The sequence below is a fragment of the Poecilia latipinna genome, unplaced genomic scaffold (assembly GCF_001443285.1).
Source record: "Poecilia latipinna isolate Pla-1442-1.1 unplaced genomic scaffold, P_latipinna-1.0 Scaffold4174, whole genome shotgun sequence".
In the NCBI taxonomy this organism is placed as follows: Eukaryota; Metazoa; Chordata; class Actinopteri; order Cyprinodontiformes; family Poeciliidae; genus Poecilia; species Poecilia latipinna.
The window spans coordinates 1-18,926 of record NW_015116790.1 but is presented as its reverse complement, the minus strand read 5'-3'; the positions used below and the strand labels follow the sequence as shown (position 1 = coordinate 18,926).

At 48.3% G+C, this 18,926-nt stretch overlaps 2 protein-coding genes across 3 annotated transcripts in view; one reads left to right on the top strand and one right to left on the bottom strand.

Moving 5' to 3' along the window:
* The window catches only part of LOC106942303 (E3 ubiquitin-protein ligase RNF123-like), a 27,649-nt gene extending 10,048 nt beyond the window's left edge, over positions 1–17,601 (top strand). Inside the window, exons 8-11 of one of the 2 annotated variants that reach the window (XM_015025550.1) lie at positions 11,442–11,647; positions 14,569–14,663; positions 17,079–17,164; positions 17,415–17,601. In XM_015025550.1, the coding sequence (XP_014881036.1) occupies positions 11,442–11,647; positions 14,569–14,663; positions 17,079–17,164; positions 17,415–17,508 (481 nt within the window). In that variant the 3' untranslated portion in view covers positions 17,509–17,601. The remainder of the gene's footprint in view (positions 1–11,441; positions 11,648–14,568; positions 14,664–17,078; positions 17,165–17,414) is intronic. The other variant, XM_015025551.1, reaches the window with a different exon arrangement.
* On the bottom strand, positions 4,198–8,264 carry amigo3 (adhesion molecule with Ig-like domain 3). The gene is made up of 2 exons (XM_015025549.1): positions 6,896–8,264; positions 4,198–4,509 (listed from the first exon to the last, which is right to left on the bottom strand). Exons 1-2 carry the CDS (start codon positions 8,237–8,239, stop codon positions 4,456–4,458), a joined length of 1,398 nt encoding a protein of 465 aa, XP_014881035.1. The 5' UTR covers positions 8,240–8,264; the 3' UTR covers positions 4,198–4,455.
* Positions 17,602–18,926: the final 1,325 nt, after the last annotated feature.

The following is an 18,926-nucleotide window of genomic DNA, read 5'->3' as shown; positions in this document are numbered from 1 at the left end:
CCGATTTTCCTCATCCTCCACCTGGCCAGGCAAGCAAAACAAACGCAACTTAATCCTCCAGAACCAGGAGCAGGGGCGCTGCCAGAAATCATGGGCCCCCTGACAAATAATTAGATTGGGCCCCCTGACCAGCTGCTGTTACAATTTTTTGAGTCTATTTGACCCATAAATAGCATCACAATTTTAAAGGCCTGCATCTGCCTTGCTTTCTTTGGTTCAATGCTGATACTAGCACAATATTTACTGCTCATGAATTGAACATCCAGCAGTCCACATCCAGTATGCAAGTAGGTTGCTTAAATTTTTTCTATTCGTTTTAGATACTGAAATGTCTCCCCATGAGCAACAGTCAAAAGCAACGTGCAAAATACACATAAAGCAATCCAGACTTCTAAAAATGCTAGTAGTTGCATTTTATTCAAGCTGCAGTACATAACTTTAGTTAAAAAATATGTTTTCTCCATATTTGTTAAAGCTGTCACGGAGTTGTAGCAGTTTATGTGACAGATAATCTGTGAAAACAATCAATCTCCTCCATCTCCTTCCTGAATTACTGGTTAAAGTAATGCACCGTTCTGACCAAAACAACCAATCAGAACCAGGAGGAGGGTCTTAGCGCTGTCAATTAGCCTCATTCACTCACTGCTAAATGTGCTAATGGGGGAGAAACAACTTATCATTACAAGAAACCGTTTATCTGCCGTCATTGGTAGCTATGCTAACTAAACTGAGCATTCACAGTTTGAATCTGCACAGCTCTGTGCTATGCTAGCTGCAGCACGGCATAAATCGAGGGGCAGGAAGGATGAGCAGCACCACATGAGATGGTGATTGACAGCACTAAAACTCTCCTGCCACTGACTGGTTGTTTCTAGCACTGGGAGAAAGCAGAGGAAATAGATTTTTCACAGATTACATCTCATGCCATAATGTCACAACACAATGACAGTTTTAACAAATATTGTGAAAAAAAAATATTATATAAAAGTTACTGCAGCTTTAATTTCTCTTGGGAGAGGACGGGTCAGGAGGGACGTGGGTTAGAGCTGCTGCTGACTGACTCATCTGTTGTTAAGTGGTAAAAGGTACAAGTTAAATATATGAATATGTTGGTAATTGCTTAATTCATTAAATGCTGTGAAATGGAGGCAAACAGTAGTCTGCAGCTAAGCTAATTATGCTAAATGGTTGATAATCTCACACAGTCTACTCACCTCTCTTGGAGAAAAACTGGGTTATAAATTACACTCTTGCCTTTTTCTCTCTCTCCCTCTCTATTTTCTGAAAACCTGATTTTATAACTTTTCTTAGCAGCAGAGTATCTGCCACCATCGTTCGTGTTTCCTACTGGTTGCTGCTAACAGCGTCACTCTGAAGCTCCAACAGGAACGAACCATTTAACGCAGACAGGGGGGTTCAGGGCCAATATGGATGTGAGTTTTTTGGTCTGGGAGTGGGAACATAAAATTTTTACTGCTAAAAACAATCTTTGAAAATACAATATAATTAATTTTGTAATTGACAGGGCCCCAATTTTTTTATTTTATTTCTATGAACAGAAAATAAATAAATTGTGGAGGGCCCCCTGCTGGTCAGGGCCCCTAGATTTGTCATCACCCCCCCCCCTCCTCGATACCGCGCCCCTGATCAGGAGGTAACTTATCGATACACTTAAACATTAATTTAAGAAAACATGAATTACAACAGCTTTCAAATCCATTCGGTTATGTTTGTCCCGATTAGACAGGGATGAGATTTTATTGGCTTTTTGTCCATTATTTTTATTGTTTGGTTGAACAATGAGGCAGTTAAAGGGCTCATGCTGTCATTCAGTGTGAAGTAAATATGAAATATGAGAATATCATGGTATTCATCCACCGCAGTTTTAGAAATGTTATTAGTATGATTCTCAAATTTTAGGTGTGGGTCAAAAAATAACCAAAAATATTTGAATTCTGTTCCATATTGATAATTTAATTCTGCAGATAAATTATGAAATGTTCTTGTATGTGTTTTCTAATCAAAAAGCACTTTGACACTGTTTTACTCAAACTGATCACTAACTGTTGACCAGCTGAAGGTTCACTTCCATTCAGACTAAACATCTAATCGTGTTGCAGCCATTTCTGTTTCATTTTTATAAATCATAACATTCGTCCATTTAGTTTTTCTCTGGGCAGTTACAAGATGCTTAAGTTACTTTGGAACCAAAATCTGTAATTATTGGGAATATAGTATCAGGAATTGCTTAGATTATGTTAGGGTTAAAAGGTCAAAGGTCGCCGGGTGCCGCGGCGGATGCCTTTTGTCAAATGTGTGGGAAATTTTGTAAATTGATTTTTGAACTTGAAACATCAGATAAAGTCGTTTGTTTTCATCTAAGTTGTAAGAGAGTTTTAGTTTTTGTTTTGTCCATATTTTTGCTAGAAATAATCTGAATTTCCTGCGTATCTCAAACAGTCCAGCTGGAGCCAGACCTCATGCAGCCTCTCCTGGAAAATTTTAGTTTTAGGAATTAAAAGCTGCTACAAACCGCTTCAGTTAACACATCGAGTTCAGGCCCGTTAAAAGTTTCTATCTGAGGAAACCCGGCAGGTTGCATCGGGTCGTTGAGATGCAGCTAGAGGTCAGAGTTCAAACCTCTGGCACCAGTCCACCTCTCACCAGAGCCTCAGGTTAGAACCGGCAGGAAGAAAAGGAAGGCTTGGATTTAAATTTTATTTCTGACCTCAGTCCAGCTTCCTCTTCCTCAGGCTTCGTCCCAGGTGAGTTTGCTCCTCAGATTGTTTTCATCAGTCCGACTCGCCTCATCGGGACCGGTAGCCCCCGCCCCCCGCTGTGAGACAGATCGATGGAGCTCATTATGATCCATCAGCTGCGGCTCAGAGAGGCAGCTCTCAGCTCTCAGCCTGCCTCAGATTAGATTCAGCTCCAGGATAATTAGCTTAGCAGCTTCACAGAATCAGAGGCCGCCGCGCGCAGCCTGCTGGCTTTTTCCATCACAGCGCCGTAGTTTTCCAGGACGTAGACCCGGCCCGCTGGGGAACGCCGGCCTGAGTTTTACCTGCAGGTTTACTCTGCAGTCCGGCTCAGGACCCGGTTCTGTTCCAGCAGAACCGGTCTGTTAAATCAGCATATCCACCGTTTCATGATGACTCCGCAATGACGAAAATTCACACAAAACCAACAGATCCACACATTTTTCACACTAATTGTGAGTTTATTGCAAATTTTCCACCCAAAAGCTTTGGATTGAGTGATGCTGACTCCCACCTGCAGGTGGCGGCGTTTCCCTCTTCTCCTCCTGCTGCCTCAACTTCCTGTCTGCTTGTCGTCTGCGATTGATGTTACGAGTAGCAAACATTGATCAGTTCTTTATAGAACAAAATGTTTGTGTTCAGTCCGTTCGTTTTTTCTTTAAAAGATTTTTTTGGCTCTTGTGGCCTTTATCTGACAGGAAAGTGGGTCATGAGGGAAGACATGCAGTAACGGACGCCAGGCCGGGAATCGAACCTGCGACAGCTGCGTCGAGGACTAAGGCCTCCATATGTGGGTTGTGCTGAACCCCTGCGCCACCACAGCCCCCCCGTCTGTTCGTTTTTTCTTTATGTAGATTTATTTTTTAAGAGGACAAAATATTTGTGAACTAGCGCCGCAGAACCAGTTATTTTTACAGGAACGGCTGTGAAACCCTGGAGGGACTTTAACTCAGGTTAAAGCTCAGATTATCTGTGCTGCTAGTTTGGCTAATGGCCTGCTAGGCTAGCCTGATAGCTAACAGGCAGCCCCTCCCCCACCTGCTGCTGGACTGAATTAAAATGTTTGAGTTAATTCAGGATATGTTATCAATTAATTGCATTTTTAAAGAAAAACTTAAGCAATATTTTCAATTCAAAAACTCTGATAATCTTTTCCCGGTGAAATAATCTACCAGAAGAATTGGGACATTTTGCATCAATGTTAAGTCATTACTGATTTAAAAGCAGCTCTCATATCTCACTGAAAAGCTATTTGTTAGTTTTCTTATTTTATGTTTACTGAGATATTTTTGTTAGAACTAGACAAAAAATACTTGGTAAGATTTTGTATTTTTGCAGTGAAGCTTCTGACCCGTTGCTGATGCGATCAGAGTTGTTGTCATGACGACGCAGTCATGTGACTGCAGACGATCAGAACCTGAAATAATCCGAGCCGCTCCTCTTTCCTTCATCATAACGTTTATTAGGAGACATCAGAAGCAGCTTTCACCTCATTTCCCAGCATGCACTGCTCTAGCCTTCAGATTACCCACAATCCCCGGTGTCTGCTCTGACTCTGTGACAGCTGCTGCTCTCATGCAAACTGTGATGAAGACTGTGATGAAGACTCCTCACAGGTTCTTCTTTGGTTTCCCTCATGCATGTTGACGAAGGCCTCAGAGCTTCCTGTCTGGAGGAGGAGGAGGAGGATGAAGGTCTACTGATGGAGGGAGTCGGAGGGCTGAGAGGAGCAGCGGTGAGACGGATAGATCTGAGGAGGAGGAGGAGGATGAAGAGGAACAGAGCGTTAGCTTTAGCAGAACTTTATTCAGTTCATCTCAGCTGGAGTTTAGTTCTGGTTCTGATGGTTCTGGTTCTGCAGTCCAACATCTGTAGCAAAGGTCTGCACCTCCAGAACCGCTGAGTCAGATGGACCAGAACCAGAACCATGGACCGACCTGGAACCATCACCTGGTGGTGGGCTGGTTCTGTTGTGAGTTCTGGAACCATTGAACTGGTTCTGGAAGCGTGTGAACCTGGTTCTGGTTCTGGTGGAGCGTTGTGTCTGTGTGCAGCTGATGAATGATTTAGAGCGGCTCTTCAGTTGAAGTAAATCCATCTGGAGTCGCCATCAATGTTTGATGCTGCGTGTTTCAGTCGGGGTTCTGATCCTCCTGGCTCTCAGGATGGTTCCGGTTCTGGTTCTGGTCAGATGTTCGAGAGTGGAGCGCAGACGTGTCCCGTCCCACCTGGAGACGCTCTCCCTGCTCTGTCTTCGTTTGTTTTCTTCAGATTCAGACGATCCAAACGTCCTCCTCTGAACGCTGACCTTTAACCTCTGGCTGCTTCCAGACGGGGAGGATGTTAGTTTCTGCCCCGACCAATCCGCTCCGCTGGGACACGGGGACGTCGACGTGCCGGTTGCCGTGACAACGCAGAGGCTGTACCAGCTCTTTCTGGGCTGGCGTAGCTTTCTGTCCGCGGCTCGGTGGGATCGTGACCCGGTCCGGCTGTAGAACCCAGAGGTTCTGGTTCCGTTTGGTTCTGAGGAGCCATCAGCTAAAGCCGAGTCGCCATGGCAACGCCACCTCCATGTTTCCACGTCTCTCCCAGCCAAAACGTCTCGTCAATATTTCATCACCACTCGCTTCTCCTCCATCTTACTAAGAGCTTCATGCTGTCCGCGGCTCAGCTGGGATAAACATGGCGGGAGGAAGATGAAGGCCCACTCAGGGGTCAGGGGTCAGGGGTCGGGCTGTGACCTGAGAGCCGCTGAGGTGTTTCCTCATCATGAAGCCTCTGATGGCTTCTGTGGGAGTTTGGATCCTGCAGGCGTTCCTGACCTGAAACCCCACTGAGGTCATCTACAGCAAGGGTGTTCAAAGTGAGGCGCGGGGGCCATTTACAGCCCCTGGAGTGATTTTGGATGGCCAGTCAATAAGACCTGATGAACAAGTGTGATAAACTATGGCAAAACTACAACTTTAAAATGATAATCTACTGGTCCTAATGACAAAAACATCATGCAGGACCAGACCTGCAGGCTGAGGCTGGAGGCGTCGTGTTGCATTAAGAGACTCAAGGCGACTGAGGCTAACGCTACCTAGCTGCTAACTTATCACTGCTAGCTAGCTAAAGCTAGTTTGCTTGATGAAGTTTGTACATTTTATATGTCTTAAAATAAAAAGTCTTAAATTTGAGTCAGTGAAACCTGCAAGTATGTAGAATGACAATGAGTAGTTTATCGTAAATAATTAATCTGATTTACTTTGTTTTTAAGTTTTTGTAGATTTAATGCCATTATTTAAATATGTAGTCAGTTAATTATTAATTTGCATCTCCATCTAATGGCACTCTGGGTTTACTGAGGATTTAAAGCTGCAGAACCGGCAGCAGAGCAGAATGACGGAGTGGAAGAGGAAACCTGTGAATCGTGTGGGAGCAGGAAGACCTGCTGCAGGCTGAACATGCAGAATGTGGCTGCGTGTGCATACACACACACGCACACACACGCACACACACACACACACGCACACACATGCACACGCACACACACGCACGCGCGCACACACAGAAACCAGGCAGGTTGGGTTTGGAGGTTTATTAGGCGATACAGACGAGGTGCAGAAGATGCAGTGAGAACATAGAAACAGAAACCAGGCAGAGTGGAGGAGGGAACCAGAACCTCTGGATGGTTCTGGTTAATCGGGCCCTACATGTCGGTCTGGTGAACAGAACTAGGAAGCTACAGAACTCTAGAAAACAGTTTGGTACTGGAAGGCGTTGCTGCAGTTAAAGGGACAGGCCGTGCTTAAAGGGACGCAGCGGTTCATGCTCTGTCTTTGGTCTGGACTCGGCCGGTTCTGACCCGTCACAGTGCGCCGGTTCTGGGCTCAGCGGTCGGACCTGAGCTAACAGGATTCAGGGTCAGAATTGCACTTGTTGGGGGTGAAAGGAGGGGTGTTGAGGAGGAAGTGGTGAGGGGCTGTGCCATCTCTCTGAGAGTCCTGTCGCTATGGCAACATGATGGGCGTGTCGGAGAAGACGGACATGTAAGAGTCCGTCTCCCCGGCGCGCTGCTGAGACTCCGCCCCCAGCCGGCCGTTCTGCTGCTCTCTGATTGGCTCCAGAAACACAACATGCTTGTTGCTACTGACCTTGCGGCTGGGGCCCTCGGTGGACGCCGGCGGCGTCGGCGTGAGGATGGAGGACTGGGCGCTGCCCGCCCCGCCCTCCTTGCCTTGGCTCTGGGCGGTGGCCCCCAGGGGGCGGGGCCTGGGCCAGGGCGGGCAGCGGCAGGGCGTCAGGTACAGGTAGACCAGGACCAGCAGCAGGCTGACCACGCAGCCCAGCAGGGTGGTGAAGCCCGTGTTGAAGGGCTCGGTGGCATCAGTGGCCGGCCGCGGCAGCACCGTCACGTTGACCTCCCGGGAGTCGTTCAGTCGCCGCACCTGCACCACGCACACGTAGATCCCAGAGTCCCGCTCTTGGGGCGCCGCCATCGCCAGGCTGCCGTTAGCAAACATCCTGATGGAGCCGTTGTTCCCAGGCGGAGCCACGTACTCCAGCTGCGGCGTGAGCCAGAAGAAGACGGCGCCGCGGCCGGACAAAGACGTGACGCAGTGCAGCAGCAGCGGCGCCCCCGCCTTCACCGACACACTGGCCTCCTGCTGCGGCGTCGCCGTCATGTTGCAGGGCTCGAAGTAGCGCTGGTGCAGGAAAAAGCTGATGCCGCTGCGCTGGACTCCAGCGACCAGGCAAACGTGTTCCTGCCGGAAGAACCGGACCGACGCGAAGCCTTTCTGCTCCCACAGTCGGAACAGGGAGAACATGGCGCAGTCGCACACCAGTGAGTTGTTGTGCAGATAGAGCCCCTCCTGCAGGGCCGGCGGCAGGCCGGAGATGTCCGCCAGCGGCAGCTTGGGCAGCCGGTTGGAGGACAGGTCCAGCAGGGTCAGCTGCCGGTGACCGTCTGTCCGGATGCTGAAGAAGGGGAAGTTGGTGAGGCGGTTGTGGCTGAGGTAGGCCTTCCGGAGGCCGGTCAGTCCGGACAGGGCGGTGCTCTCTACGTGCTTGATCCGGTTGTTGAACAGCAGTAGCTCCTCCAGTGCTGCCAGCTCCTGGAAGTCGCTCTGCTTCAGGACCAGCAGCTGATTGGATGACAGGTCCAGGTGTCTCAGGCGTCCGGAAGAGTTCCTGAAGGCACCGGGCCGGATGGCGCTCAGCTGGTTATGGGCCAACCTCAGCACCTCCAGCTGCAGCAGCCCCTGGAAGGCGCCCGGCTCCAGCTGCTGGATCCGGTTGTGGTTCAGGTCCAGGGTGGCGGCGTAGGCCGGCAGCGCTGCGGGGACCCGGTCCAGATCCAGCGCCGGGCAGCTCAGGATGTCCGCTGTGCAGAGACACCGGGGCGGGCAGGCGGCGCCCCGAACCGCACTCATCCGCACACACACCATCAGAACCACCACAGGCCACTGCGCCCTCTGCAGGACGGCGGCCAGCATGATGCCTCCAGCAAACCGAACTGCAGCAGAGTCAGAGCCGGTCACATGCTCCCGCTTGGGGCTTCATCTCGTCTCCAGTCGACGTTCTGAGAAGTTCAGACCTGCTCTGGCTGCTTCCTGTCTCTCATTCTCACCAGGAAACTCTTGACCTGATGAAGCTGCACCGATCTCTGGTCCAGCTCAGAACCCAGACATCGGCTCAGTCCAGCCTGAAGAATCAGGAGGTTCTGGTTCCAGACTCGCTCAGCTGGAAACGCGGATAGGATCCAGGAAGTTGACCCGCTGGTTTCCCAGTTTGGAAGCTCCCAGTCGATACTCTGTCGTCCCGTCCTGCCGGCGCCGCTGCTCTGAGTTACAGCAGCATCCTGTCCGCCCGGCTGATTTAATGTGTGTCGGTGCTGCTGCTGCTCAGAGACCTTAAAGTTCCTGCAGAAGCGGTTCTGTTCTGGTCCGGATCCTCGGATCTCGGAGTGTTTGCCGTTGCTGCCTCCGTCTGTTTGCTGCTCATTTGTGAGCGGCGTCTGCCTCTTGTGGTGCTTTTCCAGCTCCTCCTCTCCTCCGCTGCTCCAGCCCTCCGGACCCCCTCCGCCTCTCTGCGTTCCCTGCTCTGCTCGCTGTCTGTTTGCCTCCTGCTCTCACTTTGTTTTCACCCTCTCTGATGGCTTATGCTGCCACAGAAGGAGCCGTGTGAGGCGCATTTCACGGCGAATCTGATTGGCTGCAGAGATGTGCAAATGAGAGCTGCAGCTTGGGAAGCAGAGGAAACATTTAGGAGACGATGTTTGCGTCCCATTTGTTAAGGTCCCACCATCACTGCTTAACATCCGTCCTGTAAAATCATTTCATCTCCATCATTCTAAAACAATTCAACCAAAAATAAAAACAATTTAAATGCATGAAGACATTTGCAAATCTAACACCAGCAGGCTGACAGCTGTCAGCTTAAATATAGAGACACTAGCATGAGGAGAGTTGGTCTGACTGCGTTGATTGATTAGGAGAACATGTTGGACCGGTTCAGATAAAAACCCGACCATATGGTTGGTGAATTTGGTTTCCAGTTCTAGTTGGTCTGAGGAGCTCAGGGTCCCACAGGAACCGCTGCGCTCAGAACCGCTGCGCTCAGAACCGCTGCGCTCAGCGCTGAGAGCAACATCCAGATGATTAGAGGAACTAAAGAGCAGCTGCCCACACCGACGGAACAACCAGCTCATCGCCTCCAGAACCACCGACCCATTTACATTCCAGATCAGAGGAGGCGGCTTCAGGTCCACGATCTTAACAGCCCCGATGACCCCAACTGCCCTATTAGTGACCCCAACTGCCCTATTAGTGACCCCAACTGCCCTATTAGTGACCCCAACTGCCCTATTAGTGACCCCAACTGCCCTATTAGTCAAATTGTTAAATGCATCAATACACATCAAATATTGCTGATTATTGCTGAACAATGCTCCAGTTACTATGAATCAAGGCAGCCATTAGTGGCCGTAAGAACCGTGTTATTGTGGAGGTTCTGGCTGACGCTTTGTGCTCGGTTCGTCCAGCCATGTCCAGATTTGTTCTGGATAAACGTCTCAGAGGAACCAGAGAAGAAGTCCAGCTGCCTTCCTCTGAAGCTCCAGTCTCTGTCGCCGCCAGGTTTTTCTGACTGATCTCTGCCCAAAGAGCTGGTTCTGATTCTAGTCTTTGTTGGATCCTGTAGTTGTCCGGGTGAAACATGTCCTGATGTTTTCCAGTCAGCAGCAGCTCATCTTTCTGCTTTTTATTCATTCAGCTGAAATCTGAGTCTTCTGCAAACAGACACCTGCTGCTCTGAGCCAACCTGCAGCTCGTCATCCTCCTGGCTGGTTCTGAATCGGTTCTCCTCCGTGTTTTCAGAACTATTCCCAGCCGTTAGCTGGACTTCATGCTGAGCTGTTTGTAACTGGGTTTTGTTCTCCAGGCTGGGAACTGTGGCGCTCAGACCTTCTGGTTTATTTAGCGTTGATGGAGGTGATCTACAGTCAGTCACATGACCTGACGGTGACACCTGGACCTGCAGGGCCGTTTACAGCTCCAGCGCCTCTCACCTGTAGGACAGTAGGTGTCGCTCATAGAGCTGCTGCTCAGTCTGTCATGAGTCCTGATGGCCAGTAGAAAATCTGAAATTAAAGGTGCAGAAAATTTAATTTCTCTTAAATCTGCTGGTTTTATAAGAAAAGGCTTTTAATTTGAAGGTGACTGAGGAGCTTCTGTAGCTCCAGATGAGACAGTAAGAGCTGCACAGCTTCAACACACCTATCATCATCATCATCATCATCATCATCATCATCAGCTCCTGTTGTCCACTGAAGCTCCTCCTTGACTTTCAGCTTTTATTGTGAAGGAGCTGAACTGAAGGTTTCCAGAGAAGCTCAGAGCTGCGGAGAACCCCAGAGTCCCACAGTGGAGATTAATATTCATGCACAGTGCAGCGTGTTAACAAAGCGCGGCTGAATAATCAGGCTTAATGAGAGCAAAGCTGCAAACGGAGCTGAGCGCAGTGGGACTGTGAGCTGAGGAAGGTTCAGATGGAGATGAAGAGGAATCGTCTTCCTCAGATCTCTCCACCTGCTGACGAACCCAAACCGACCCTCCAATCAGAACCGGGCCTGTCACCGGAACGGACTTTACCGGACGATAAACTGACCCAGAAATTATTGCAATAAATCATAATATTGTCATTTTGTGATTATTTGCAACTAATATAATAACGACATATTTATGTCGATGAATAACGTCCTCTCAAAGATGTTAATTTCTTAAGAATTTTTAACACTGGATCTGGAAAATAGTTTAAATATTGAAAATAAGTAAACAAAACGGTCTAATCCAATTAAGATGGATTAGGAACTCTGTAATCTAGGACTTTAAAAATCAACAAGGCGGCCATGTTGGATTGTCAGCTAGAGCACATAGAAGAAAGCTAGTTCTTAGTTTGGTCTTATTTCAAATGTACTAACTTATTTAAACTAGAAACTAGACCAAAATACTCAGTAAGATTTTGAGTTTTTGCAGTGCAGACATGAGGTTCATGGATAAGAATCCTCCTTCTGACTGGTTCTGACTGGTTCTGACTCGTGTTGCGTGTTTTCTGGAAAACTGGTTAGAAAAGTCAGACCTGTTCAGTGTGGAGTGGGATTTCTGCTGGTATCAAACGTTTTCGTGCTTCTCTCTGCAGAACGTCCAGAGCTGCCTCCGTCCTCCTCTCAGACCCCTGCTTCCAGCTCCACTCCATCCAGCACCTCCTGGGGGAACCAGCAGAGTCCGCCGGGCCCACAGCCGCCGGCCGGCCCGCAGCCGGGCCTCCGGGTCCCTCTGCGGCGCCGCCGGCTCCTCTGGCTGCTGGGAGCGCCTCAGAGAGGAAACACTTCTCCCTGCATGCATGTGAGTTCACCGACGCTCTGCTGGAACTGGGCCGGTTCTGAATCAGTCCATGGTTCCACCAGAACTTCGTCTTCCTTCAGCTTCTGTGCTCTCAGGTCGACCTGTAGCCGTTTAGTCCAGCTTGTTTAGGGCAGAAATTATTAATCAAATATTGAAATAATTGTCAATAAGTTTAGTGATTGATTAATCTGGAGTATGCAGGACTCAAAAAAAGGCTGGAAAAACAGCATGTTCATAGCAATAATTAAGCCAAAGCTGTACTAACACATAATAAACACTTTAAAAGACTCACTGTCTGTAAATCTGTTCTGCTCTGAACTCCGAAAGTGGCAGTTTTAGTTTCACCCAGTTAAAATTCACTAAAGGAATGCTGTGATTGCCTTTTAGACAATAAAAGTTTGGTTTTATTTTAAAGAGGAATTTAATTATTTCATTTGTATTTTTAATGTTTTTCTAACATTGTATAAAAAGGTTTAAGTGGTTAAATGAAAAATCTTTAGAATTTATCTGATTGATTGTTGGACTAACCAATACAATAATCAGTAACTGAAATAATCGTTAGTTGCAGCCTCGGTTCGGTTGAGAGGTGTGACTGCTGATCGACCTCTGACCTCTGACCTCTGGTCCTCCAAACCTCAGTCTGGGTTTGGTTGAAGTGAACTCTGATGGGTTTGAATGTGAACGCCAAGCGGACCAGAGACCGCTCCAAAAGCAGGAAGTGAACTACAGTGCAGGGCATTTTGGGTAAATACAAACAAGGCTAACATGCTAGCCTAGCGCTAGCAGCAGAAATGGCTCCTGGTCTTTAAAGAGAAATCCTTTAACCGCTAAAATCTGATGCCGCCATTTAGTTTCCATTCGGTGAAGAAGGAAGTTGCTCTCAGTGTCTTCAGAGGTTTTTGTGCAAACTTTTCATTTTGAACGTTTTTGTTCTTTGGGTCTCATTTGCTTCTGAAAACAGAAAAACCACCCAGATGTTTTTTTTGGTGTCTAGAAACCGAGGCATTTCAAAACCCTCTGGAATGTAACGTCACAAATCACCAGGCTATGTGCTGTTACCTAGCAACCCCAGCAGAGCTCCGCTGTTACCTAGCAACAGCTGATAATGGGACAAATGTTGCAATTCTGGTCTCCAATCCAAATGAGTTTACCAGACCACCAGGTGGGAAAACAGCCACCTGATGATTGATTATTTCAGTAATCGATTAATCACGATTAATTGATTATCTTGATGGACTGATAAATTGTACCAATACATGAATTGATAATGAGGTGAAATCTGAGAGTGGGCGTGTCTTTCTGGACCTGGACAGAACTGTTCTCAGTGGTTCTGTGGTGTTTACTGTTGCCAGATGGGGGGGAGGGGGGTTCTAGTTGCCACAGCATCCTCCTCCGTTGTCATGGGAACACCAGCAGTTTCCATGACCACCCTCAGGAGCATCATGTGGAAGTCAGACGAGCCGGCTGTCAGACGGCGCTGGGCCACATGGACCAAACAATGCTCCTGCAGGTGGAGAACATCTTGGTTCTGTTCAGGACCGTTAGAACCTGCAGAACCAGCTCCCTGGGTTCTGCCTGCATCCCATCACAGAGCGGGAATCGGTTCCCTCAGAACATCAGCCTGGCAGCCGGCCAGCTCTGCACTATCAGGGCTCAGATGAGGCGCTGTCAGCTCACCGCAGAAACACGAGCCTCTGATGGAGGAAATGGAGACACGGATCGAACACCATCAACTGGGTGGAGGAGGAGGAGGAGGAGGAGGAAGGCTCTCATGAAGAGGGGAACTTCTCTCCTTTCTGCTGGGATTAAACCAAAGTTCTGACCCGGTCCGGTTCTCCAGGTGCAGCTGACCTGTTATTCTTCCATTAATATGTTAGGTCCATCTACGGTCTATACAAAACATGTTGATTACATTTTTCTTGGATAATCAGATTTTATTCTGTTCAATTCATGTTGAGCTGTTTTAGGGCCTCTGTCACTTTAAATCCAAATAAGCTGCTACTGGCCACGCCCCCAACTCAATGTTTACACTCGCACCTGAAAATGGCTGTAAACACATGCAATTATACAACCATACATCTTTGAAAAGCATTAGTGGAGCCTCCTGGAGAACCAACAAGAATGCAGGAAGTGGTTTCTGGATGGTGAGACATCGAGAAACTGGGGTTTCACTCTGGTTGCCAGGTAACGAGCTGGGCTTCCCTGGGGTTGCCAGGCAACGGCGCAGCGTCTGCTGATTGGCGAAATGCCAGAGGTTTTTGAAATGGCTCATTTTCCAGACACCAAGAAACATCTGGGTGTTGTTTTTAAGTGTTTGATCCGGAGATCTGCTTCTTCATGCCGGGACGACCAGAATCTCCTGGCTCGGTTCTCTGTGGTTCTGTAGACCAAGAGAACCTGGTTCTGCCTGTAGGGTCCACAGAGAGGAGACTAAAACAAGAACCGGGCCCTGAACTTAGAGTAACTGGAAAGAACTTTCAAGGTTTAAAGACCTTTTGTGGTCCAGCGGTCCTGATGTCTAATCTGAGAAGAATCGGGTCAGTTCTGGTCTGGGTTCTACAGCCTGGGGCAGCAGGGATCCCATCAGAACCAAACTGAGCCATGAAACTTCTGGACCTCATGGTGACCTTGCTGTCTGGACCGGCTCCTGTGATCCTGCTGTGGCCGTAAAGTGGGCCATTAGCCTCCGTCCAGCTCCGCGGGTCCTTAGGCCCGACCAGAACCACTGCCGGACCTGCAGAGGTCCGGTTCTGCTGCTTCAGCAGGTTTTCTTCTGACCTTTAGTTAATCCAGAAGCAGAAACAATAAATTCGCTGGTATCTGAGGCTGTGACCCATCAGAACCACCAGAGGTTCTGAAGGTTCTGGTTCTGCTTGGTGAGATCCGTTTCTGCTCAACCTGACTCTGTTTTCTGCCAATAGACACCGACTACATCAGCCTGGAGGAGAAGCAGAAGGTGGAGGAGATGCTGGAGTTCCTCACCGAGGAGTCCAAGCAGGCCGCTGCCTCCACAGCGGTACGGTCACTTCCTGTCCTGAGGTCACTTCCTGTCCTGAGGTCACTTCCTGTCCTGAGGTCACTTCCTGTCCTGAGGTCACTTCCTGTCCTGAGGTCACTTCTTGTTCTGGATGTTAATTCTTCTGGGTCTAGGTCTTAGTTTAGTTTTTATCAATTCAACTGAATCAGTTCATGTTCATAGTTCATCTCTCATTATCCTAATCTGTAAGTGACATCACTCCTAATTAGCATATTAATGATGTCATCAGCTGCTCAAAGTTGCTCTGTGAATCAGAGAATTAATGAAGGTAAACAGGATCATGAAAATATCCACATCCCCCTCCACACACACACACACACACACACACACACACACACACACACACACACACAGAGTTCTGTGTTTGCTTGGTGTCACCAGGACAGCAGAACCAGCAGCTGCACAGCCCTGCAGAGTGTCTGCTTGACCTTTAACAGAACCTGAGGGTCTGGAACTGGTTCTGGTCCGGTTCCAGTCTCCTGCCCCATCATGGCCCAGCGGTGAAGCAGCTTTTTCTGGATTCTGATGGAGTTCTGGAGGGTTTGGCTGCTCTTTGAGGCACCGATCAGAACCAGAACCTGCAGTCTGGTTCTGATCTCTGTTCTTCATGAAGTCGCTTCAGGAACTGAAACAACAGGAATATTTATCCAGCCTTCCTGCTTTTAGCGTTGCTGTAGCACCTGATGTTAGCTGTTAGCATAATTAGCATGGTTAGCATGGTGAACCATCAGCCGCCATGTTTAAATTCCAGAACCTTCGTTAACTCTGCCGACTTTCCCAGGCCCAGATTCTTCCACGATGGTCAGAATCTGTTCGTCCAGGGGGATGAACTAACTTTTTTTTTTTTTTTGCTTTTTAGGATTTAATTATTTTTGAAAATCTGGGATTTTTTCACCAGGGTTAGGGCGGCCATCTTGTTTGACAATCATTTTTTACAGCTTCTATTCATTCGGACTCTGACTTCAGGTCAACTCTACAACGAAGGCTATGGCTATGATTTTTATTTTAATTACGAGATTATTTTAATATTCCCAGAATAAAGTGGTAATATTAGGAGGATGAAGTAATAATTTTATGAGAACTCAACATGAAAAATAACAACAACATTAAATCTTGTGAAATACTTCATCTTTTAAGACATCAAAGTTTTATCGGGAGCTGGATTTTAAAACAACGGATCCTCCAAACTCTGAAGGTTTTCTCCCATTAACGACTTTTTCTCTTAATTTCTGGTGAAATCTTTATTCCACTAACATTTTAACTGTATTCTCATTAAGGAAACATTTTCGAAACCCAGAAAGGATGATTGAAATCATTTTGAAAATAGTTCTTATTTGTAAATATTTGGAAAATAAAATCTAATCAGTTTGAATATGAAAAGTTTGCAGGTTTTATTTTGAAGGCCTGGGATCTGGGAGGTCAGAGGTTAAACTGCTCAGCCTTCCTGTTTTCTGCTCAAAGACTCTCTCTCTGAAGGAACAGCGCCCCCTGCAGATGGCCGATACAAGCTGCGTTCGATGACCAGGAAGGGATCCGCTTGGTTTCGGTCCGGCAGGTTCTGATCAGACGGACCGGTTCTGGTCAGCAGCAGAACCAGACGTTTCCCCTGAGGTTTCAGGACGTTTTGACGTGTCCTGATAAAGTTTGATTTCCGACCTGGCCCGACCTGGACCTGACCTGGACCCAACCTGGACCCGACCCGGACCCAGCCCGACCTGGACCCGACCTGGACCCGTCCCACGCCGCTCCTCTTCATGCGAACTGGATGACTTCCATAACCGGATCCGTCTCCCAGCAGGAGTTCTGCTCATTTCGGGTCGAACAACACCAGACTCTGGAACCCGCCGGGTCTGACGTAAAGGTCACCGCTCCGCCACGCTGCGCTTCCTGCAGCACTCCGTGACCTTACCATGACCTTTAGGCTGTAAGCAGCTTCCTGCAGAACCGGACCAAGCAGAACCAGCACCACGCTGAGACTCCAGCAGAAACCGGTTCAGGGTTCTGTTCCACACAGAACCGAGCCAGGAGGTTCTGGTCGTCCTGGCAGGAAGAAGCAGATCTCCAGTTTATAACGGATCAGAACCGCCCTGAGGAGCGAAGACTTCACCAGCAGAAGAACCGGACTGAACCGGACCAGGATCAATCAGAACTGTTCTGTTTTTCTGTTTATTTCTATAGATCTGTTTCAAAACGCCTCGAGATCATTTCAATCGATCAACCAATCAATCCTATTGATCCCAGCTGTCAGTCATTCAGCCCTGGACCAGCAGGGGGCGACAGGAGAGGAAAACGCCTTTAACAGAAAGGGACCCTACTGGTGTCATGTGACTGCAGCAGGATCCGGTCCGGTTCTGGTTCTGGAGTCACTCAAAGTTCTGCCTCTGTCTGTTTCAGCCGACCAGCGAGGAAGATCTCTGCCCCATCTGCTACGCCCACTCCATCTCCGCCGTCTTCAGGCCCTGCTCACACAAGTCCTGCAAGTGAGTCCACAGAACCACCCAGAACCACTCAGAACCATCCAGAACCACTCAGAACCATTCAGAATTATTATTTAGTAGATTTAACTAAAGGTCAAAATTAGATTTGATCTTTTTTAGACTCGATAGTCGTGTGAACTAAATCTGCCAATAACCATTAATTATATCCTCACTTTCAACCTTTTTGGGTTCCTCTGGTTCTGGTTCTGGTTCCTCTGGTTCTGGTTCTAATTCTGCTGTGTTCTGTGTGCAGAGCCTGCATCAATCAGCATCTGATGAACAACAAGGATTGCTTCTTCTGCAAGGCCACCATCACCGGGGTGGAGGACTACAGCAAGCCGTCCTAACACACACTCTCACACACACACACACACACACAGCCCTCCACCGGAGCTCCGCCTACTGCCGAACATGGAGGCGTCTGCAGCCAATCAGCTGGCAGCTCAATGGAGACTAGCAGGTTGAGCTTTTATTTTGAAAGAGTCCTGGAGTTTGTTTGTGTGTGTGGTAGCAGCTCTGACTCTGGACCGTTCTCCCCTTCAGAACCAGAACCGAGCCGACTCATGGATGAGCTGCAGCATCAGAAGCAGCTTGGTTCAGGTCCAGTCTAGTTTCAGGTTCTGGTTCTGTAACTGGTTGAACATCTTTCAGTGTTTCAGAGCAAAAATGCAGCAACTGATCGGTTGGTTCTGATCCGGATGTTGGTTCTGTTGGTGCGAAACTGCAGCATATCTGTAACCTCATTAAATTATTAATCCTGAACCAAACATCCGGGCCCTGTCTGCTCCTTTTGGACCCTCCGGTACCAGACTCGGTTTCCATAGTGACGTCATCACCAGGGCAGCCATCTTGTTCTACTCGCGTACTTTACAGCTTCTCTTTATTCGGACTTTGAGTTCAGTACGGTCTCCGGGTCGGGCTCCAGAATAAAAACGTGGTGAACGTTGAGCTTTAGCTTCTCGGCTGATGAAACTAACCGAGCCGACGGTCGGAGCTTCGTCTCATCGGAGCTGTTTGGAGTTAGATTCGTCTTTCTTCTGTTCATACTGGATTCGTGTTTTATTCTCCTGGCCCTCGTCATCCACAGACCGGACGGTTGAAAGAAAAAACTGAAAAATACTTTCTGCCATTTTTTTAGAAAAGAAATGGCAGAAAAATGAATTAAAATCTGAGGAATTTGACCAAACAGAACCTGCAGGAACCACATCCCGTCCTCACCGCTCCTCCTCCAGGGTCTTCAGTTTGCGGCTCCGGTCCAGAAGGTGCCAGGTTCTGTGGTACCAGACAAACCCGACACCGCTGGACAGAAATAGCTGCTCAACGATGAAGAGGCGGAGGAGGACTGCTGAAGGACGGTCTGGGAGTATTTATAGCAGAACCGGGCCGGTCCGTTTCCCCTGATCGATGTCGGAGCAGAACCTACGAAGCTAAAACATAATTCACAAAAAAACAGAACCAGATTCACACGTGTTTTTGATGCAAACACACGTATATCTTGATTTGCATTCATGTATGTATAATAATCTAATTTCTCCTCCCTGAACGTAACGGAGCAAACAGAAGCTGGTGTTCTGGTCCGGTTCTGGTCCAGATGTTCTGCCTCCTCTTCCTGCGTTTTGCTGCTGAAAACCGTAAACCTGAGGAGGCTCTCTGACTTCAGCTTCAGGTATCGCCATGGCAACGCCAAACTAAACTCACCTGCAGATAAAACGGGCTGGTTTCCTCATCCTGCTCTGCAGATTAGGGTGATGGAAAAGAGGCAGCC